We start from the raw sequence: 22,279 nt of genomic DNA, 5'->3' as shown, positions 1-22,279 counted from the left end.
GAGGAGGCAACAGTTAGAAGGCTGTGCCCTAATGCAGGGAGAGAGAATGGTGACTTGGACCAACTTGGGATGAGGTAGACGAGGTGAAGAAGCAGTTGGTTCTATTGTGAAGGGAGAGCCAACAAAACAGATGGCTGAAGGACTGGATGAGGGAAAGCAACTGGAGTGGCAATGACTAATTGATCTTGACTAGATACTTGACATAAATTATTTTGTTTATTCTTCATAGCCTTTTGAGAAAAATACCTTTTGAAGAGTAGAGGAGATGGAGGCAGGTAACCTGCCTGCCATTATACACTGGTCATTGGAGGAGATAAGATTTTATTTCTGTAAGTTTGTTGCTGGCGGAAATGATGCTCTTTCACAGGCTCGTGAGAAAAGCATTTCAGGGATCCATGCAGGGGAGACTGTGGTGTGGCAAGATTTATTCTGGAAGGCTGCCCCGGGTTTTCAGTGTCCAATCTCCATCAGGGCTGCCATGGAAAAAGTCTAATCTTGTCTTCATCGGGACCAAAGCAAGGCCAGTGTCAGGAATGTCTGTTACCTGTTAAAGCTGAGTCCTTTGGAGCCTGCACAATCTGCTGTGGCCCCCATTGGCTGCTAGACCAGCATGGTTGCGTGTTCCTGGGCCAGAGGGAAAGCCTGAACAACGGCCAGTGCCAGTGCGTTACTGGGTGGGCGAGAGAACTCTTCTTTGTGTCCTTGGGGATTATATCTTCTTGGATTTGGGAAGGACCAAGAGCTTTCTCAAAATAACCAATCAACTTGCCAAGCTTTTCCGGGCTTCTGATGGATTCACCCCCTGACCTATATCCATTGTTTCCCCAGGCTAGACTGACAGGCCTCTACAGGCAGGCACTCTCCCTGCGACATTTTACTTACATTGCACACATGCTTCCCTCCTCCTGCCCCTGCCAGTCTGGTGCTGAGGGTGGGAAGGAGGGATGTTTAGCCCATTGGAGAGAGTGCTGTGAGCCCTGGAGTGTGTGTGAAGCTGTAGGTTCATGGTGAAGCAAACAGGATCATGCTCCCCAGTTTCATTATGTGTAATAGTGTCTGATTCCCTTTGCTTCCTCCTTAACATCTAGCTACCTCCGCTAACAAGTGGTAATGTCTCCTCTTCCAGTTCTGATTCTGGTACTTCTGAGTCTTCTTCCTTTTTGTCTTGGTCTGTCTAGCTAAGGGTTTGTCAATTCCTAAAAAGAAGTCTTTTCAAAAACCTAACTTTTGGTTTTGTTAATGTTCTGTTTTTCTATTCGCTATTTCATTAATTTCTGCTCTGAACTTTATTATATCTTTCCTTCTTGATTTAAGTTTAGTTTGCTCTGCTCATCTTCTTTTCCAGTGTCTTAAAGTGGAAGGTTGGGTTATTGAATTGAAAATCTTCTTTTTAAAAAAATAAGCATAGCACTTGCCAGTTTGGCTCAGTGGATAGAGCGTTGACCCGCGGACTGAAGGGTCCCAGGTTTGATTCCGGTCAAGGGCATGTAACTTTGTTGCAGGCTCGATCCCCAGTAGTGGGTGTGCAGGAGGCAGCTGATTGATGTTTCTCTCTCATCAATGTTTCTAACTCTCTATCCCTCTCCCTTCCTCTCTGTAAAAATCAATAAAATATATTTTAAAAGAAGTAAGCATTTAGCCCTGACCAGAGTTCTCAGTGGGTAGAGTATGGGCTTGCACCCCAGAGAGTCCCGGGTTCAATTCCTGGTCCAGGGCATGTGCCTGGGTTGCAGGTCTGATCCCCATCCCAGGTTGGGCTGCCTATGGGAGGCTACAAGTTGATGTATCTCTGTCACATTAATGTTTCTCCCCCCGCCCCCCCATTTCCCTCGAAAAACCAATGGAAAAAATATGCTCACTCCTTGGGTGAGGATTAAAAAAAAAAAAAAAAAAAGTAGCCCTAGCTGGTTTTGCTCAGTGGATAGAGCGTCAGCCTGCAGACTGAAGGGTCCTGGGTTCGATTCTAGTCAAGGGCACATGCTCAGGTGCAGGCTCGATCCCCAGTGGGGGGTGTGTGTGTGCAGGAGGCAGCCGATCAATGATTCTCTCTCATCATTGATGTTTCTATCTCTCCCTCTCCCTTCCTCTCTGAAATCAATAAAATTCCTAGTCCAGGCACATGCCCTAGTTATGGGTTTGTTCCCTGGTGGGGGGTGTGCATGAGACAACTGATCAATGTTGATGTTTCTTTTTTTTTTAATATATTTTTATTGATTTCAGAGAGGAAGGGAGATAGAAACATCAATGATGAGAGAGAATCATTGATTGGCTGCCTCCTGCACGCCCCCTACTGGGGATCGAGCCCGCAGTGAGGCATGTGTCCTTGACCGGAATCAAACCCGGAACCCTTCAGTCTGCAGGCCGGAGCTCTATCCACTGAGTCAAACCAGCTAGGGCAATGTTGATGTTTCTTAGTGATGTTTCTGTCTCTACCTCTCCCTTCCTTTCTAAAAATTAAAAAACAAACAAATACAACATTAAAAAAGAAAAGAAAAAGAATAAGCACTTACAGGAATGATGTCTTAGAAGGAAGTTTAACTAAATCAGATGTGAAAAACTTTTCCACATTTCAGGACAAAGGCAGTTTTTCTCATCCTGTGCAGGGCTTTACTGAGGCTAGTGCCTTTTAGCTGTGATGAACTATTGGGAGTGGAACCACAGTGGGAATTGGAAGATGGAGATAATATGAGGTAGGTCCTCACTGGGCTCCAGAGGATGCAAACAGTGGGCTGTGGGACTAAATCAACAGTGACTATGACATTAAAAACAATGCACCCATACATGTAAAACAATTTTGTTTTTGGAAGTATCATAATTAATAGAAAAAAATTCTTTAAACAAAGCATTTGCCCTGCTTGGTGTGGCTTAGTTGGTTGGGCGTCATCTCATGTGCCTAAACGTTGCTGGTTTGCCCAGCCCCCGTGGCTCAGTGGTTGAGCATTGACCTATGAACTAGGAGGTCATGGTTCAATTTCCAGTCAGAGCACATGCACAGGTTGCAGGCTTGATCCCCAGTAGGGAGCGTGCAGGAGGCAGCTGATCGGTGATTCTCTCTCATCATTGTTTCTATCTCTCCCTCTCCCTTCCTCTCTGAAATCAATAAAAATATTTTTTAAAAGGTTGCCAGTTTGAATCCCAGTCAGGGCACATGCCTGGGTTGTGGGCTTGATCCCCTGCGGGGTTTGTAGGAGGCAGCTGATCAGTGTGTTGCTGTTATATAAATGTTTCTCTCTCTCTTCCTCTTCCTTCATTTCATAGTATTTTCTAGTTTCCCTTGTGATTTCTTTCCATCTTCCATTGATTGTTTAGGGGTATGTTGTATCATTTCCACCTGCTGGCAAGTTTCCGAAATTCCTTTTTGTTAATGTTTTCAGATTTCATTCCATTGTGCTCAGAGAACATACTTTGTATTATTTCAGTCCTTTTAAATCTATTGAGGTTTGCTTATGGCCTGACAAAGGTCTCTCCTGGAGAATGGCCTGTGTGCATTGGAGAAGAATGTGTACTGCATTTGTTGGGTGGAGAGCTCTGCAGATGTCTGTTAGGTCTCAGTGCTTTACCAGGTTGTTCAGTCCTCTGTTTCCGTGTTGATCTTCTGCCTATTCTGTCCATTAATGAAAGTTGAGTGTTGAAGTTTCCAACTGTTACTGTTGAATTGACTCCTCCCTTCATTTCTGTCCATTTTTGTTTCATATATTTTGGTGCTTTGTTAGGTGCATATATATTGAAAATTTTTATATCTTTCTGAAGGATTGACCCTTTTATCATTATAAAACTTTCCTCTTTATCTCTAGTAACGGGCCATATTTTTAAACCCAGACAGTGACTCCCAAGCCCATGCTCCTAACTTCACACCCACCGCCCTGCCTCTGCAGGTGGGTCTTCAGGTGTTCCTCCAGCTCCTGTGTTCACAGTCATTATGGACTCACCCAGATGTTCTGTGTCAGCTGGATCTTCCTGCCCTGGTCTTGATAAGACCATTGGAAATTCTATTCTGTACTCTGGGGAAGTCCCAAATGCCTGCAGACTGCTAGTAGTTCTCATTCTCATCACCCTGGGCCCTGGAGCCTCTCGCCTACAAGCATGCCCTGGTTGTGCATAGTCTTCTCATTTGAATCACTTTCCCCTACACCCCTCCCGCGTCTCCCTACTTCTCAGCAAACCTTGTTAACACAAGTGAAGGAAGCCCATTACCATTTGCTAAAATTAATTTCATTTTGCACATTAAAGTGGGTAAATTTTATTTAAAAAAACAACTATGGGACATGGACAAACAATACTAAAGAGAAACAAATGTAACAAATGGTTACCTTTTTAAAAAATATATTTTGTACTGATTTTTGAGAGAGAGAGGAAAGGACATAGAGAGAAAGAGAAACCGGGATGTGAGAGCAGAACATAGATGATCTGCCTCCTGCACACACCTCGCTGGGGATCGAGTGGCACCCGGGCATGTGCCCTGACGTGGAATCAACCCGGCAACCTTTTGGTGCTCGGGATAATACCCACCCAACTGATGGGCTACAAATGGTTACCTTTAATCAACATTAGCTTTAAGTTGACCAACGGCTTACATACACAGTTAAACTATGCTTTGTTTAGTTGGTTGTGGCTCTTGGGCACTCCGGACTGAAGAATCCCTTCATTTAGGTTCTTAAGGGCTCCTTGAGTCTGGGTCCACTGGTCCCTTGAGCATTTTGGTAAAAGGCGAAAGTTTTATGTAGTCTGAAGAGGAATCAGTATCCTTGAGCATGTTGGAGCAGGAGGCATCTTGCAGGTCCTAGAGACAGCTGGTGTCCAGGAAAGTAGATGGGCTGGGAATTGAATTCTTCCTCCCAAATTCTCTGGGTGACCTTGGGCGACCCCTAGTGGGGAAGTGTGATAACACACACCATCCTGCAAGAATGGGTTTTCAGCTGGTACTTTTGCTGCAGGTACCACATAAAAAATATTCCTTCAGTATATTTTTGCATTGTGACTTGCTTTTTATTAATTTGGATGCAGTCTTGGCATTTTTCTTTTATATCATTGTGTGCATGAAATGGGCTTCATTTACCGGCAAGTCCAGTGTGTCTTATTACTTACAATGTATTACTATTCACTGATGTCATTTTTTCTTAGCTTTTGGGATTTTTGTCCTTTCCGGGGCTTGTGAATTTCTGTTAGAATCCTCTAAACTGTATTTACATAACAAAAGTGTTTCTCTCTTATAAAACCACTTTAAGATTACATTCGATACGTGTATTTAAATTTCATTTTATGTAATAAATTTTTAAAAAGTAGCCCTTTCTGTGTACCAGGCACTGTTCTATATATTTTATAACTAAAAACTTATTTAATCCTTATAACAACTCTATGTGGTGGATGTTGTTATCCCCATCTATAGATGAGAAGCTGGGCCTCAAAGACATTAAATAGTGTGCTTAAATTCACAGAGCTAATAAACAGCAGAACTAGGATTGCAGCCTAATTTTGTTCTCTTAATTCTTCCATTGTGTTACTTCTGATCTCAAAATTATTTCCCCAGAACTTTCCATGTAATATTGGGATGCATCTTATGTATTTGTGTATCTTACTCATAAGCCAGTAAATATGATACTATATATATATTTTTTATTGTTATTAATCCTCATCCAAGGATATTTTTTTTCCATTGAGAGAGAGTGGAAGGGAAGGGGGGAGGGAGAGGGAGAGAGAGAGAGAAACATCAATGTGAGAGAGACACATCGATTGGTTGCCTCCCACACATGCCCTGACTGACCAGGCTGGGGAACAAACCCGCAATCCAGGTATGTACCCTTGACCAGGAATTGAACCCACAACCCTCGGGTCTGCAGGTCAACACTCTAACCACTGAACAATACCAGCCAGAGCAAGTATACTATTTGCAGAACTTAACCCCACTTAACTTGGGTTTGAACACCAGTATCTCTTCAAGGTGACCTTGGATCCCCAAAGCCTTTTCTGTAAAATGGGGTATCATATGAAGAATTATGAGTTGTTTACATTTCTTTCCTCAGATTTATTTTGATGTATAAAATATGCCCTGGAATATCCCCCTTCCCACCAAGCTTAGCACAGATCCACTCTCAAATGTTTTCTTTGGCTCCTTGGAAAATGTATGTACAGTACCTTAAAATCCTGTGCATGCTTAAAAATGACATTTAAGTTATTGGGAGATAGCTCTCAGTCCCCCCCCACCCCCCACACACACATACATTGCTTTTCATATCTAACCATTGAATGTTTAGTTCATTGCATCAGAGTGCCACATGGTATTGCACAGCATGCATCCATCACATTGTCACATTTCACTCATTTATTCCCCTGTGACAGTCTCTTAGGTTCCTCCAACGCCCTGCTGCCATCAGTGCCGCTGCAGCGAACATGCTGTCCTGCCCCTCCAGGCCGTGCTTCCAGTAGACGGGCTGAGTCATGAGGGATGTACTCATTCACGGGTGCTGTCCTGCCTGGCGTCTGTCTCCCAACATGCAGTGTGTGAGGATTCCCTTTCTTGGCATCTTTGCTGTCCTATACTTTTCCGTGTCCATTTCATATAAATGGAATCATAGAGTATAGCCTTTCGACTCCGCTCTGTTAGCATAATGTCTTTGCAGTTCGCTCATGTTGTATACCTGTAGGCAGTTGGTTACTTTTTATTGATGGAAGATGAATGTACCACAGTTGGCTTATCTTGGCTTAGTCATTTACTGTTTGAAGGATATTTGCCTTGTTTCCATTTTTTTTATGACTTGAGAGTTTTGAGGGTACTGGTTAGGCATTTTGTGGAATGCCCGAGTCATGTCTAACCTCTTGAGCATCGTGCTTTGAGTTTTGGAGGAAATCCCGCTGTGATGTGCAGTGGGCTGGCCTGCCAGAGCCAGGGAAGTGCTGTCTGTGAAGGGGTCTTGGGGCTGTTTGAGGCGCACCGTTTTCTGGCCCCTGGAGTGAATTTTAAGCATCAGTAAAATTTTACCTTCACTGACTGTTTCTGGCCCTGTGCCATCTCCCTCCCTCCCCTCTTCTGACTCTTCTGGTGTTATCTTTGCTATCTCCCAATGCTGGCAGCGATGATTGACAATTGGTTTTAGGGTCTATTTGTTGATGTCTGTCAGGGACAGTGGGGTGTCTATTCTCCGTCAGTTGGGAGATGAGAATCGGATGTTAGTGTTTTTTCGATAGTTTATCTATTTGTGAGCTCAAGTCAATTAAGAAAAGATTGAAAAAAAAAAAAGAAAAGATTGAGAGAAACAGAATCAGGAAGCATTGAAAGAATAGCCTGCTGAGATGTGGACCAGGGAGCTTTTGTGTTTCTTGGTTTACTTTGGCAGGTGGCTGAGGTTGTAGAACTGAAGCTGAAAGTTTTCATTGTGTTTGTACCAGTCTGAAATATTTCTACCTCCATAGTATGCTAATTAGTAAGTGAAATTGTAACATCTCTTAAATGCAAGCAGCTTTGTTTGGTTTATTGGAGTTAATGGGGCTTACATAAATATAAGGAAATACAAAAATTCCAGAAAATAAAGACATGGAAGTTCTTTTTTTTCTTTTTATTGAATTTATTGAGGTGCAACATTGGTTAATAAAATTATATAGGTTTCTGGTATACAGTTCTATAACACCTCATCTACATATTGTATTGTGTGTTCACCACCCTAAGTCAAGTCTCCTTCCATCACCATTTATCCCCTTTTTACCCTCTTCTATTCCCCTCTCCCCCTTTCCCTCTGGTAATTACCATTCTGCTGTCTGTGTATGAATTTTTTTTTCTTAATCCCTTCACCATTTTTACTTCCCTCCTCCCCTCCCCTCTCTGACAGCTATCAGTCTGTTTTCTATGAGTCTGTTCCTATTTGTTAGTGAAATCATATGGTACTTGTCTCTCTCTGACTGGCTTATTTCACTTAGCATAATGCTCTTCGGGTCCATCCGTGCTGTCGCAAAGGGCAAGATTCCTTCATTTTTTATGGCTGAGTAGTATTCCATTGTGTGTACCACAGGTTTTTTTTTTAGCAAGATATTTTCTAAAATGTCTTTTTGCTACCTCTGTTTTTTTTAAAAATCCTTACCTGAGGATATTTTCTCCATTGCTTTTCAGAGAGAGTAGGAAGGGGGGTGGGGGGAGAGGGAGAAACATTGATAGGGTAGGGACTGAACCTGCAACCCAGGTAGGTGCCCTTGACTGGAAATCGAACCCATGACCCTTCAGTGCCTGGGTGGATGCTCTAATCAGTTAGAAACACTGGCCAGGGAGGACTTACTACCTTTGCTTTTATCATGCTTTTGAGAACATGTAGAAAGATACATATTTCAAAAAAATACTTGGCATTGTCAACTATTATACAGTAGTGAGGAATAAAATGCACACATAAAACAATGGTTATAATATGAAAATGTCTTCTAATTATGACCAGTCTGGCACAGAACCTTCTTTTCTTCCTGCCCAAGGTCTTCTCTCCGGGTCCTCTCACCCCCGGGGCGAGCGTGGACCATGTCACATGCCATTTCTAGAGGTAGTCTGACCATTCCATCTCAAAGTCATTTCCAGAAGACATTCCTTTTAAAAAATGGGCATTTGCAAGAAGTGTGCTTTTCTAACTCTACTTTGTCATACACTAGAAGGCCTAGATGTAGCAAAGTTCTCTTGAAAGGTTAGGGGGAAAGTTGAGAGCAGCTTTTTCATATTATATACACAGGCGCCTATAAAGGGCCAGTAAATCTTCGCAAAGGGTGGTGGGCCCTTCCTAGTAGCCAGATGTGGCATATTCTCCTGCCATTTCTCTTCCGACACCGAGGTTTATAGTAGAACGAAGACCAACCGCCCGAAGGCCCGCTCACCGCTCCACCCGCCATGGAGGGGGCTCTGCTCACCTTCGGCCCGTGAAGGCCTTTGTCCATCGTGGTCCAGACGAGGTGAGGTCTCCTCCCACTGGGACGGAGGAGTCACCCCGGGCGCCCACCCAGGTGCCCAGTCCTGAGGGTGGGCGAGCTGTGTCCACGCAGACCCGCCTCTCGGCCTCCGAGGCCCTAACGGCCTCCCTCTGTGCATGAGGGGCTCCTCTCATCCTGGGGGCTGGTCTCGTCCTTGGGCTTCATGGGGGCTCCGCTGAGGCCCCGGAGGGTTAGGCCTGGAGACCCTGCGGTCCATACGATGCACCTGGGGGAGGCCACTGCCATCAGGTGGCAGAGATGGAGGTGGGGGTGGGAGAGAGGCTCCTGCTGCTTCCGGGCCTGGGCCTGGCCAGTGGGCACCTGCAGGGAGGGCTCTGGGTCTGCGGGGACGGAACCTGCTGCTGGGCCTCTGGGGGGCCGGGGCGGAGGGCCTGGGGGAGAAGGCCCCTCCGCTGCTCACCGCACTCTCTGACATTGAAGCTCTAAGAATACAAATGTACTAGCCTCTGAGGAGAAAAAAAAACAAACCTTACAAAAACGGTAGCTTAGGAGGGATTTATTTATTTATTTATTTATTTAGAACTAGTTACTATTTTTTCTGACAGTTTTATTGATAGGTAATTTACATGCCATAAAATTCACCCATTTGAAGTGTGCAGTTCAGTTAATTTTAGTATATTTAAAGAGTTGCCCAACCATCAGCACAATCGAATTTTACTGGCCTCTGCGCCCTCCCTACCCTAGCCATAGGCCAACGCTAATCTCCCTTATTCTCCATAGATTTGCCTGATTTGGACATGTCATATCAATAGAATCTTGCAATACAGGGTGGGGCAAAAGTAGGTGTACAGTTGTGAGTACTTGAAACACAGGTTTGTTCTTATATTATAGTTAACTAGAGGCCTGGCGCACGAAATTTGTGCATGGATACGGTCCCTAGGCCTGGCCTGTGATCAGGGCCATCTTCCCCAGCTGCCTGCAGCCGGCCCTGCCTCCCGCAGCCACCCACCCCCGGTTCCCCATTCGCCATCGGGTGATTGGTGCCTAAGGGCCGGGAGAAGGGACTGAGAGGTCAGCTGTTCCCGCCCTCTCGCTGGGCCTGCCCCTGCAGCAGGTGGCCATCAGGTGATCAGAGCCTGCTGGCTGGGGAAAGGGACCAAGAGGTGGTCAGTGCACCTCATAGTGACTGGTCCAGTGGTCGTTCTGGTTGTTCTGCTGTTATGGAGAATTTGCATATTACCCTTTTATTATATAGGACTAGAGGCCCAGTGCACAAGCCCGGCCTGTGCCCTCTTGCAGTCTGGGACCCCTCGGGGGATGTCCACCTGCTGGCTTAAGCCTGCTCCCCGGGGGATTGGGTCTAAGCTGGCAGTCAGATATCCCTCTGGCAGCCCGGGAGCCCTCGGGGGATGTCTACTTGCCAGCGGGGAGCAGGCCTAAGCTGCAGTCGGACATCCTCAGCGCTGCAGAGGAGGCGGGAGAGACTGCCCCTGTGGGAGCACACTGACCACCGGGGGCAGCTCTTGCATTGAGCATCTGCCCCCTGGTGGTCAGTGTGTGTTATAGTGACCAGTCATTCCCAGTTGTTCTGCTGTTAGGGTCAATTTGCATATTACCCTTTTATTATATAGGATAGAGGCCTGGTGCACAGGTGGGGGCCAGCTGGTTTGCCCTGAAGGGTGTCCTGGATCAGGGTGAGGGTTCCGCTGGGGTGCCTGGCCAGCCTGGGTGAGGGGCTGATGGCCGTTTTCAGGCTGGCCATGGCCACAGGCTGGAAGCAGGTATTTGGGATTTATTTACCTTCTATAATTGAAACTTTGTAGCCTTGAGCGGAGCTCAGGGCCAGCAGGGCAGGCAGGAAGCTTGGCTTCCTCCATTGCCAGGGGCAACCCAAGCCTCCTGCTCACTCCAGCTCCATGGCTGCTGCCATCTTCATCGGGTTAATTTGTATATCTGCTCCTGATTGGGTGGTGGGCATGGCTTGTGGGTGTAGCAGAGGTATGGTTAATTTGCATGTTTCTCTTTTATTAGATTATTGTATTATTTTCCATAAACAACTGTAAACCTACTTTTGCCCCACACTGCATGTAGTCTTTTGTTATGGACTTTTATCACATAGCATGGTGTTTTGAGATATATTATGTAGTAGTGTGAATCAGTATTTCATTCTTTTAGCTGCTGAATAATGTTCCAGTGTGTGGCGCTACCATATTTACTTATCCATTCATCAGTTGCTGGACATCTGGTTATTTCTATTTTTTTTGGGGGGGGGGAACTATTTTGAATAATGCTTGTATAAACGTTGGTGTGTACAAGTTTTTGTGTGGATGTTTGCTTTTATTTTCTTGGTTATTTTCCTAGGAGTGGAATTGCTGAGTCGTATGGTAAGTCTCTGTTTAACCTTTTGAGGAACTGTCCGACTATTTTCCAAAACACCTGTACCATTTTACACTTCTTCCCACGGTGTAGAGGGCTCCGATTGCTCCACATCCTCCCCAACACTAGCTGTTTTCTGTTGTTGTTATTATTGCCATCCATTTCCCAATGCCTAGTGATGTTGAGCATCGTTGTGTTTGTTTGCTTACTGGCCATTTGCATATCTTCTTTGGAGAAATGTCTCTTCATATCCTTCGCCATTTTTAAATTGGGTTATTTCTCTTTATTGAGTTTGTGAGTTATTTATATACAAGTGTCTTATGAGATACATGGTTTGCAAATATTTTCACTTTCTTTGTGTGGATCACTCTATTCAAATTTTCTGTTGTGTCTTATACTTCCACCCATATTTTCAAAAAGCTTGTGTTGTGTTCTCTTTTTACCCTTTGTTACTTAACTTAAACTTTATACCTAGTTAACAATTATTTATATTAAGTAATCTCTGTTGAAATAACCAGCGTGGTTTCTGTCTCTTGATCGAATCCTGTGCCTGGTTTTTTTACTTGACCTGTTGGTGAGATGTATCCATGCATGGAGCTGTGGTTCATTGTCATTCCTTTGTTCATTCTGCTGGGCAGATTGGGTTGCTTCTAGTCTAGGGCTATTATAGTGGTGCTGCTGTGAGCATTTTTGCACCTGCCTTTTGGTGAGCATGTGTCCACATTTCTGTTGGGTATGTACATACTTAGGACAGGAATTGCTGAATCCTAGGGTAGATGTCTGTTCAGCTTTAGCCAAAAATTTCCAAAGTGGTTGTACCTGTTTGTACCCCTCTGTAGTGTGTGAGAATTCTAGGTGTTCCCCATTCTCACCCTCACCAGTACTTGGTATTGGGAATGTTTTCACTGTAGACCCTTCAGTGGGTGTCAGGTCCATTTAGTGAGTCCCTCCTTTCCCCACTGATCTGTCACCTTTGTCATATAACAAGTTCCACAGATGTGTGTGTCTGCTTCTGGACTCTCCATTCCATTGATATATTTGTCTGTCCCTCCACCAATGTGGTTAGGGAACCACATGTCCCTGCCTTCTTCCAGGAAAGCCTTTGGTTTCCACAGCGGCTCTGCAGAATGACCTGTGACCCTGTGTCAGGCCTGTGTGGCCAGTGATCTGGGACTCCCTCAGGGCCGGCTGCAGTGAGTGGGTAGTCAGGCTCAGCACTGGGTTGAGCTGAGGGTCACTCAGGGCTAGGGCCAGGGTCAGGGTGGGGTTGGGACTAAACCTGGGGTAGTACTGGGGGCCCAGCTGGAACTTGATTGGAGCTGGCTCTGTGTGGAGTTGAGGTCAGGGACTCTTCGGGCTCAGTTTGGAGGCAAGAAGGGTTTCATGGGGTTCTGACTGGGGCCTAGTGCTGAGGTAGAGCAGAGGCTGTAGGAGGTTAGGGCCTCCTGGGCCAGGGTGGGGTCCCCCTAGTGCTGATCTCAGGCCTTTACTGTGTGTTGTGGCTGAATGGCTCTGGGTGACCCTCAGGGAAGGCAGTAGGACCAAGCCAGGCAGGCCCTCACCTGCTCCCTGACCTTTGCTGGGGTCACGTGGGATGTGTCCAGTCCTGGCCTGACCCCCCTAGCGGTCCCGAAGGTGGGGTCAAGCCCTCCCTGTGCCCCACTTACACTAGGTGACCGTAGGCAGTCCCTGCCCTTCTTAGTTCATTCTGGCAATATTTCCATTCCTCCTAAGCCCCAGGCACTGTTGTCAGTGTCCCCATCATTCAAAGCAAGAGGGATCCCAGCTCTGCCAGACTCCTGCATGTGTAAAAAGCTGTGCCAGCTGTATTGCTAGTCATGTGACTGAAATGACCCTCTAGCCATGGCCAGTGCAGTACAGAGCACCCCTGGTGGCTGCCTGGAGCTGACCTCAGGAATCTGTGAAACCAGCTCAGTCCCACCTCTATTCCTGAGCTACTGGGATGTGCCCTTCCCAGTTTCCAAAGACTGTTTTTCCAGGAACACTGAGGTGGCCCTGGAGATGCAGACTCTACTCCTAACGGCCGTATGACCTTGACCCCTGCCCCCTCAGGGGCCCAGAACCCCCACTGGGATTTGCTATGGCGATTCCTGTAGTTCCTCCCACTCTGCCCTCTACCTCCCAGGAGGCTGTTTCTCTCAGCACCTCTGTCCACTCCAAGCTGCTGGTCTGGTCACAGCTGGACCTTGGGAGTCGGGGCTGGAGGGGAGGAATGGGCAGCCGCTGGGGATGGGAGAAGGTGGGAGGTTGTTTGGAGTCTCTTGGGCCCTTATTTCACAGACCACAGACACACGGACCAAAGCAGTGTTCAGCCTTCTATTAGACTCCGCCTCTCGGAGGAGCCCACTCCCCGTGGGTGGGGTGTTCTGGGCAGGGCAAGGGGGCTCTGTCACCCTGTCCTCGGGAGGACCGTGTGGGGTGAGGTTCGTGTTTGTGGCAGTGTCTGGGAAAGGGCTTCATGCCCCGCATGGGGTGCACTTGAAGTGGTGCACAGGGCCCTTCCTGTGGGGACAGCCCGGGGATGGGCAGGCAACAGCCGAGCCTGGGCTCTCCTTCGGGGTCTTCCCTTGGCACCTTCAGGCCCAGCCCTCTGGCCCAGCTCCCTAGATGATCCTTCCTTGGAGGGCCAGTGGGCACACCTGCCTCACAGCGGCTGTGTGATCCTTGCCTGGCACTGCCTCTCTGGGCCTGTTTCCTCCACTGGGAGCTGGGCCCTAATCCCTCAGAGGGAGGCTCCCCTGAGTAGGTCCCCTGGGCATGAGCAGGTGCAGACTGTGTGTGTGTGGAGCAGGTGACTGGGACAGGGGCTGGACATGGGGGCCTTGGGAGGCCTAGTCGTCTTTGTCTTTGGCACCGTGTTTGAGGATGCGGGTGAACTCCACGTAGTTGAAGTTGCCTTTCTTGTCAATGGGTGCCTCACGGTACATCTCGTCCACTTCCTCGTCTGTGAAGCGGTCACCCATGGTGGTGAGCAGCTCCCGAAGATGGTCCTCATGGATAAAACCTGGGGGTGGGGACAAGGTACATGAGATACAGGGACGCAGGTTGGGACACAGCCAACATCCCCTACCCCTCAGCACTCCCACCAGTCCTTGTAGACCTTGTAGCATATTGGGGGTGGGGGATGGGGGATGGGGGTGGGGAACAACCCTGGCCTCTGGTCAGTTTTAGCTCGCCAGGGCCCTAGAAGGTAGAGTTCTGCAGTGGGGTTGTCTGGGAGGTGTTTCTGTGGGGAACTTGGGGCTCAGTGTGGGGGACTGGGTATGTCCTGCTTTTGGAGCATGAACCCCAGAGTTCTACTGCCCAAATTTGAATGCTGATCCCCCTTCCTCCTAGCTGTGTGACTTGGGGCAAGTTACTTACCCTCTCTGGTGTGCCTGTTTGAACTGGAAAATGGGGGGTGAAAACAGTGCTGTGAAGGCAGTCAGGAAAATGTTCCAAGCACAGTTAGGCCTGTGGTCCCCAAGAAACTGTGAAACTACCACCGCCAGCCTCGCCCTGGCTTGTCCCAGGGAAACTAGCTGTGGGACGGGAAGTCCTTCTGAAGATTTGAGGATGTGGGCTGGTGTCTGTACCTTGTCGGCCAGCAGGGCCTGAAACCGTTTGGTTTCTGGAAAAATCTAAAGCAGAGACAGAGTGTGTTGGGCCAGCAGGTGAACTGAGAAGTGGGAAGCTTGGCGGATGTGGACTCTTTGGGTTTAGCATTTGGAAAGGGAACAACGTGTCTTTTACAGTTCGGGTGCCCAAACCAGCAGATGGGCGATTTATGTTCTGGCCTGTGGGGGCAGCGGCCCCAAAGCCCCGGCATGACCCAGCCCCACGTGTATACATGGGGGTACCCAGGTGAGGGGCTCAGCCCCAGCCCCGTCCAGGCCTCCAGGAGGCTGCCCACCTGAGGCCTCTTCGTCGAAGCAGGCAAAGGCATTGCGGATCACGTCCTCGGGGTCCGTGCCGTTCAGCTTCTCCCCAAACATGGTCAGGAACATGGTGAAGTTGATGGGTCCAGGGGCCTCGCTCATCATGCCCTCCAAGTACTCATCCGTGGGGTTCTTCCCTGTGGCGGGGGAGGCATTCATGCCTGTTGTGCCTCTCCCACCCCTGGCCCTCCCTTCGTGGCCCAGTGTGTGAGTCCTACAGACCGGTGATAGGAAGTTGTATAAACTGGTAGGCATCTTGCTGGGCAGCCAGCTGTCTGACTGCTCTCTCTTTGGGGTTCTCATGGGAGCCTTGATGCGTCCCCTCCTCTGGGCTTGATCTCTGAGAGTGGGAACGCTCTCGAACATGTAAGAGCTACCATCTGCTGACTGCTCACTGTGTCCGCTGCTTCACCGGCCTTATTGCACTAACTTGGCACCTCCCTGTATGGCCAGTGTTCCTACACCTACTTCACGTGTGTGGAACCTGAGGCACAGAGGTGAGGTGACTGTGGTCACACGGCAAGGAAAGAGTGGAGCCAGCATTCGAACCCAGGCAGCCAGACCCCAGATTCTAGGCTCTGTTTCAAAAGTGGTTAAAACAGTGAGATTTGGTTCACAAAGGCTCTGTGCCTCCGTTTCTCCGGCCTCTTAGGAGAATTAAGAAGATGGCGAAGGCAATGGTTGTAAATGCACATAACTATTAGCACAGTCCTATGGACTCTAATCAACTGCTGAGTTCAAATCCCAGCTCTACCACTTCGTAGCTGTGTGACCGTGGGCAAATTAAACCTCTCTGAGCTTCTGTTTCCTCATGTGTTAAGTGGGAATGATGGTCACATCTACTCAATAGAATTGCTTTGAAATTTACACTCTGATACCTGCAGAGCTGCTTCTTCCTATTTTATTTGCTGCTCTTGTTTTTTAACCTGAGGGCAATGTTCTTAACCAGAGGCGGTGAGTGGTCAGTGGACCCACTGACAGGAGCTGTGAACAGGAGTGTGAGTTTTCTGTGTGGACACCCAGGGCTTGTCAGCGAGTCTCTGGGGCTTAGGGCCCTTCTCATAAGCGGGAAGGAATCTCCGTGTCCTTGTTTCCTCTGAGCCTCACTCACCCTGCTGTGTCCCCAGGGATGGGTGAGGCCTGGGAGGAGCTAGGACTTCAGGACCCACAGCCCCTCCCCTCATCAGGCCTCAGTCCTCCTCCCTGTAGGTGACCTCCATGGGGAGGGAACCTTCAAGTAAGTCTGGCCAGAAGCTGGGAGAGGTTTGGCGCCCAGGGTGGGGGGCAGTGTCTGATGTCACCCTTCCCACTCAGGGCTGCCCAGTCCTCCCACCAGACAACACTGTGGGTGCATGAGGGCCACAGGCACCAAGTGGGGCCACCCAGCTGTGAGGAGCAGTGCCAGGGGATGACACAGGGGCTTGAATACCACAGGCTGCCTTCTCTGCTGCCAGAGGCTCCCCCTTCCCCAGCCAATGTTTGGCTCAGATGCTCCCATCTGGAAAAAGGGGGCGCCTGGAACTGGGGCTGAGGGTGGTTGTCTGGCCTGCATGTGAGGACGGTTGTGGGGCAGGGCCACAGGCTAGGGTGGTGGTGTCTGGAGGCCTGGCCTCTGGGCTCAGTTTCCCCATCTGAGCAATGGTGAATTGTACTAGACTCCTGAGCCCTTTCAGCTCTAAGATTCTGATTCTGGGGCAGTCACGGGAGTCAGAGAGGCTCTGAGAGCCTGGCACAGGTGACTCTGAAGGAACAGAGGTGCTCTGGCCTCCCCTCTAAGCCTCAGTTTCCCCCTCCGTACAATGGAAAGTCTATGCAGTTCAGATTTTATTTAGTCTCTGACCCCTTTCTTTAAATTGGGTAGGGAATGTCCAGCCCTTGGGCTTTATAAGCCTCACGAAATCATTTGGTCTGGTCCTGCCACGGCAACCACAGGCGGGACTTGAAATTCAACAAATCTAAGAGCTTTTTCATAGCAACATAAATTTATATTAAATTATATTTCGTGAATGATGTTATAAATATCCAAATGGCTGTTGGCAGAAAAAAGGTTCCCTACCCCTGCTTTAAATGAAATGGTATAAGGCAGCCCAATCCACACATCTGCCTGAGGCAGTCCTGCCCTGGAGTGAGCCTGTCTGCTGAACTGCCATGCCTCAGTTTCCCAATCTGTTAAGTGGGGAAAGTAATGGCACTTACTCTCAGGGTGGGTACCCCATGTCACTTCACAGGAAGTGCTCCATCAGCCTATTCCAGATGCAGAACCTTCCCGGGCCCACTTAGACCCCACCCACCCCGTCTCTACTCACCCAGGGAGGCCAGCATGTCATGCAAGTCCTCCTTGTCAATGAAGCCATCTCGGTTCTGGTCGATCATGTTGAAGGCCTCCTTAAACTCCTGGATCTGGGACTGGTCAAACATCGCGAAGACATTGGATGTGGCCCGCTGTGGCCGCTTCTTGGTGGTCTTGGCCTTGGCTCGCTTACTGGACATCTTGGCTTCAGTGGGTGGGGCTTCCCTGCAGGAAGTGCATGTGGGGGGAGAGCCTGTGACTTGGCCAGAGCAACTGTCAGTGTCTGTGCCTGGCCTCCAAGGCCTCCCACAGGCTTGGGGCTCCTGCCACTCAGCTCATCCCAAAGCAGACATGCAAGGCCCTTTAACGTCCTCTGTCTCTCGGAGTGAGTTTCCTCATCTGGGACTGGGGACATGAGGAGGGCCCAGAAGCAGTGATTACTGACTTAGCGCCCAGGAAGGCCCTGGAATGGTGCCAGGCACAGAGTACGTTATTTTTGCTGTGACTGTTTGGGTAAAACGCTTAGGATTGGGTTCAATGCCAACCATTTCCATGCTTATCTCTTTTAATCCTTAAGAGCACTTACGGACTGTTCATCTCTCAAATGACAAGGTGGGGCTCCCTGCCACCCCCCCAGCAGGAAGGAGCTGGATCTGTGGCCCTGCATTCCTGACATTCCTCCTCCCCACCCCTCTGTGCTCCCTGCTCTGGAGGTTCTGGAAGGCCAGTGCTCTGGGCACGTCCCCTCCCACAGCTGCCCACACTTGACCAGCCTCTAGGTGGGTGGCCCTACTCCTATTCTCACTCCTCAGTGCTTCTAGGGGTGTGAGGCCCCCTCAGGCTGAGAACCCAGCTTCTTGTCCCCCTTCTGTAGACCTGGTCTCTTAGCCTCTATCCATACAGACTGAGACCTGCACCTGTCACTTCACCTTCAATCCCCCAAAGGTTCCACCATCACCCAGAGCAAGTCTGGGCCCTCAGCCTGGTATTCAAGACCCTTCTCTCTGGCTGACCCCGGGACCCTCACTGTCCCTCCTGCCCCTGTGGTCCTGCCCAGCTGGACCTTAAGCTGTACCCTAGATACCCCCAGACTTTCTTTCTTGGACTCTCCCCCTGGATGTGCTCCTTCTCCAGCCCAGTTCTTGAGATACCCCTTGGGGAGCAGTTCCTCACCTTGCTCTGACAACCAGCATGTGAAGGTCTCTCCCTCACCATCAGTCAGGCTGCCGTAAATCCCAATGTACACCAAAGCCCACAGTGGGCTAACAGATGCTTGTTTGTCAAATGATGGTGAGGGCAACTGTGGCTGGTCCACGGTCCCTACTGTACAGACCGGGAAACTAAGGCCCAACACGGGGCTTTCCCCTGAACCCTTGTCGTGGTTGTGGGGACTGCCCCTAAAGGCCAAGTGCTTGTATGGCTCCTGGCTGGGGCAGTTGGGCCTGGCCAAGCTCCAGGCTGCTGCCTCCTCTTTCCTGTGCTGAATCCCTTGGTCCAGGGCCTCCAGAAAGCCTTTTCCGCCTTTTTTTTTTAACCCCAAATTGTGTGGCTGTGAGTGCTCCCCGAGCTGTCTCCAGGCCTCTGTATGATCATGTTGAAGACATTCTCTGGTTTTGGCCTTTGAGATCTTAATTCCTGAGATGGGAGCCTGGCCATCCCCAGCCCTTCCCCAGGGCCACAGATGCCTGTAGTCATGAGACACGGGCTGCCGTGTCCCCCGTGGCCGACACACCTGGCCCTACATGCTCCCGGGAGGCAGGCAGAAGCCCTTCTCACCATGAGTGGGATGGTACCATCGGCAGGGAGTGCCTTCCCTCCTGTGGTTTAGTGCTTTCAGGGGCCCAATCCTTCCCTGAGCCGGGTGCTCTCGGGGACTTTGACTGATGGCACCCACAGGAGGCAGCCAAGGAGAAGCCCGCTGGACCGGCAGAGGCTGTGATGGTCATCATCACTCACAGCTGCAAAGCTCTAGGGCGGACGTGGCCAGGAGGAGGGAGCCACAGCCAGAGGCAGGAATGACCAGGAGCTCACCACAGCTCTGACACTGGATGGGCCCCTCTGCCTTCATGACTGAGAGCACAGAACTTTACAACTATACAGTTTGTCCATTCCAGCAATCTTGGGGGGGGGGGGCAGTGCCCCAATGTGCAGTTAAAAGAACTGAGACCTAAGAAGGGAAGTAGAGCCCTAGCCGGTTTGGCTCACTGGATAGAGCGTCGGCTTGGGGACTGAAGGGTCCCAGGTTCGATTCTGGTCAAGGGCATGTACCTTGGTTGCAGGCACATCCCCAGTAGTGGGTGTGCAAGGAGGCAGCTGATCGATGTTCCTCTCTCATCGATGTTTCTAACTCTCTATTCCTCTCCCTTCCTCTCTGTAAAAAATCAATAAAATATATTTAAAAAAAAAAAAAAAAAAAAGAAGGGAAGTAGAACGCCCATGAGAGGGGTAGAGTCCAATTGGAAGCCAGGACCCTGGGGCTGGACCTCGGTCAGTGGGTGGCAAATGGCCCTGAGCATAGAAGGAAACATATATCCTAAGAGGCTCATGGTGGCAGCTGAGATCTCTGTGTGACCAGAGGCAGTTTCTAGGCTTGGTGGAGGGACTGGGGTCAGAGAGAGGCTGGGCCCCTAGCCCTGGGGTCATCACCTGCCCTGACCTGGGGTCCTGGACACCAGGGATCAGAGAGTTGGTACTTGGCTGTAACTAGAGCCACCTCCCCCCATAACAGCAAAGACAAGGCCTGTGCCCCCCATTACCTCATGGTCCCTGAGGCTGTCAGTGCCAGATGCCTCACTTGTGAGCCACCTCATCTGAGGCTGTTACCTGACTCAGAGCAGCCAGCGTAGCTGGAGGGCTGGGGAAGAGCAGGGCGGGAGTCTCCTGTCCAGCCTCTAGGGCTGAGCCCCCCAGGGGTGAGCCCTAGGGCCCTTGGCAGACCTTTCCCAGGCAACAGGCACAAATGGGCAGATGGCCCAGAGCCCGGAAGCCTGGTGCCTGGCACACAGCTTTGGTGCGTGCGTTTGGGGTGGGGTTACCCCATCCATCCCTCTCCCCTGCCCAGGACAGGTATGTTCTGGAGGGATCTCGCGGAGCCTGAGGGGGCTGTTTTCTGTCCGAGACACACGGTCTGTCTACCGGGGCAGGGAACACCTGCGACCTCAGCCCCCTGCTGGATTCCCGCACCTGGAGCCCTGGGCTTGGCGACTCCACAGCAAAGGGACCCGACAGTCTTCCTTTGCCAAAGGACCACTGGCTCCCAGAGCCCACAACAGCCCCCTGCTGCCCGGTCCCCGCCAGAATCCCTGTGGGACCCAAGCCACGTCGCAGCCCCAAACCCACAACGGGTGTCCCTGCCCAGAGACTCCCCGACATCCCATCCGGCCGTCATACCGCCTTCCCTAGGCCACCTGGGAGGCGCCCACCTGGTGCGGAGAAGGTACTCCCGGTGCGCAGAGCTGGTGCGGAGCCGGGTGCGGAGCCGGAGCCGGTGGGAAGCCGTGCGGAGGCCGTCGGGGAGGGGTGGGGCGGGCGAGCGGGGCGGGCTGCCGGCCTTACAAGGCAGAAGAATGTGCGCGCTGTGGGGCGGGGCCTGGGCAGCCAATCCGGCCCTTATTTGGCCTCCGCCTTTGGGCTGGAAGGCGGGGGCGCTACTGGTGATCCTCGGCCCCCCTTCATTGGAGATGGGGGAGGAGATGGGGTGAAGTGCCCCCCTCTCGTCCCCGCAGCCTGCGGAGGGGGGTTTAGCTGGGCCGTCCCCTCTCCAGCGAGGCCAGCAAGCATCCAGGGACCTCCAGTTCTCAGACCCTACCCCCAACTTTCCCTCGAGGCCCCACTGCCGGGCGCCATCCCCAGGGAAGGCCTTCCTTCCGCCAGACCAAGTAGGACTGTTTTCCAGGCCCAGAGAAGAGGCGCCTCAGAGAGGAGCCGCTGTCCTCAGGCCGAGGGCCACCAGTCAGGCCCTTGCGGGGAGGGGCGCAGTTGGGGGTTAGGCAGGACTAACCTCCTGTACAATGGAGGGTGGCGATGAGGCTGCAGTGGCAGAGTGGCTGAAAGAGTCCTGTACCCTGTCCAGCCCTGACCAGTGTGCTCAGTGGTTATAGTGTCAGCCTGCCCACCGAAGGGCCCCAGGTTCAAGTCCTGGTCAAGGGCACGTACCTCCCTTGTGGGTTCGCTCTCCACTCCCCTACGGGTTCCGTGCGGGAGGCAACCAGTCAAGGTGTCTCTCAAACATTGATATTTCTCTCCTGCATGCCCCACACTGGGGATCGAGCCCAAATCTGGGCATGTGCCCTGACTGACTGGTAATCAAACCCGACGACCTCTTGGTGCACGGGTTGATGCTCAACCACTGAGCCATACGGGCTAGGCTCACTAATTGAGTCCTGACCATGGGTCAAACCTACAGCCTTGGCATATCGGGATGGTGACCTAACCAACTAAGCTACCTGCCCAGGGCTGTTCATTTTTTTTTTTTTTTTTTTTTAGATTCCATATATAAGTGGAAATCATCTGGCATTCGTCTTTCTCCGTCTGACTTATTTCACTTAACATAATACTCTTTAGGCCCATCCATGTTGTTGCAAATTGCAAGATTTCATTCTTTCTTATGGCTGAGTCATATTCCATTGTATATACCATTTCTTTATCCATTCATCTATGGATGGACACTTAGGTTGCTTCCTTGTCTTTCTATTGCAAATAATACTGCAGTAAACATAGGGATGTATATATGTCTTTTCGATTTAGTGTTTTGGGTTTCTTTGGATAAATACCCAGAAGTGGA

The 22,279-nt window shown here is 50.2% G+C and overlaps 1 protein-coding gene across 2 annotated transcripts; it reads right to left on the bottom strand.

The window, feature by feature from the left end:
- Nucleotides 1-11,631: 11,631 nt before the first annotated feature.
- On the bottom strand, nucleotides 11,632-21,074 carry MYL9 (myosin light chain 9). Of its 2 annotated transcripts, none has more exons than XM_081097958.1 (4): nucleotides 20,919-21,074; nucleotides 17,513-17,721; nucleotides 15,182-15,343; nucleotides 11,632-14,293 (listed from the first exon to the last, which is right to left on the bottom strand). In XM_081097958.1, the coding sequence occupies exons 2-4, from the start codon at nucleotides 17,694-17,696 to the stop codon at nucleotides 14,121-14,123; spliced, it is 519 nt and encodes a 172-aa protein (XP_080954084.1). In that variant the 5' UTR covers nucleotides 17,697-17,721; nucleotides 20,919-21,074; the 3' UTR covers nucleotides 11,632-14,120. The 2 variants fall into 2 exon arrangements, with proteins under 2 accessions (XP_080954084.1, XP_080954083.1); XM_081097957.1 differs by lacking the exon at nucleotides 20,919-21,074 and adding an exon at nucleotides 18,670-18,973.
- Nucleotides 21,075-22,279: the final 1,205 nt, after the last annotated feature.

Source organism: Myotis nattereri (genome assembly GCF_964212035.1).
Source record: "Myotis nattereri genome assembly, chromosome: 8".
NCBI classification, from domain to species: domain Eukaryota; kingdom Metazoa; phylum Chordata; class Mammalia; order Chiroptera; family Vespertilionidae; genus Myotis; species Myotis nattereri.
The sequence above is the reverse complement of the archived record's forward strand: the minus strand, read 5'-3'. Positions and strand labels throughout refer to the sequence as shown.

Coding starts and splice junctions, on each gene's coding strand:
- MYL9 (XM_081097957.1), bottom strand. CDS start 18,689: ATGCTGGTTGTCAGAGCAAG. Junction 17,722..18,669: donor ATGCTGGTTGTCAGAGCAAG/GTGAGGAACTGC, acceptor CACTTCCTGCAG/GGAAGCCCCACCCACTGAAG. Junction 15,344..17,512: donor TGACATGCTGGCCTCCCTGG/GTGAGTAGAGAC, acceptor CCCCCGCCACAG/GGAAGAACCCCACGGATGAG.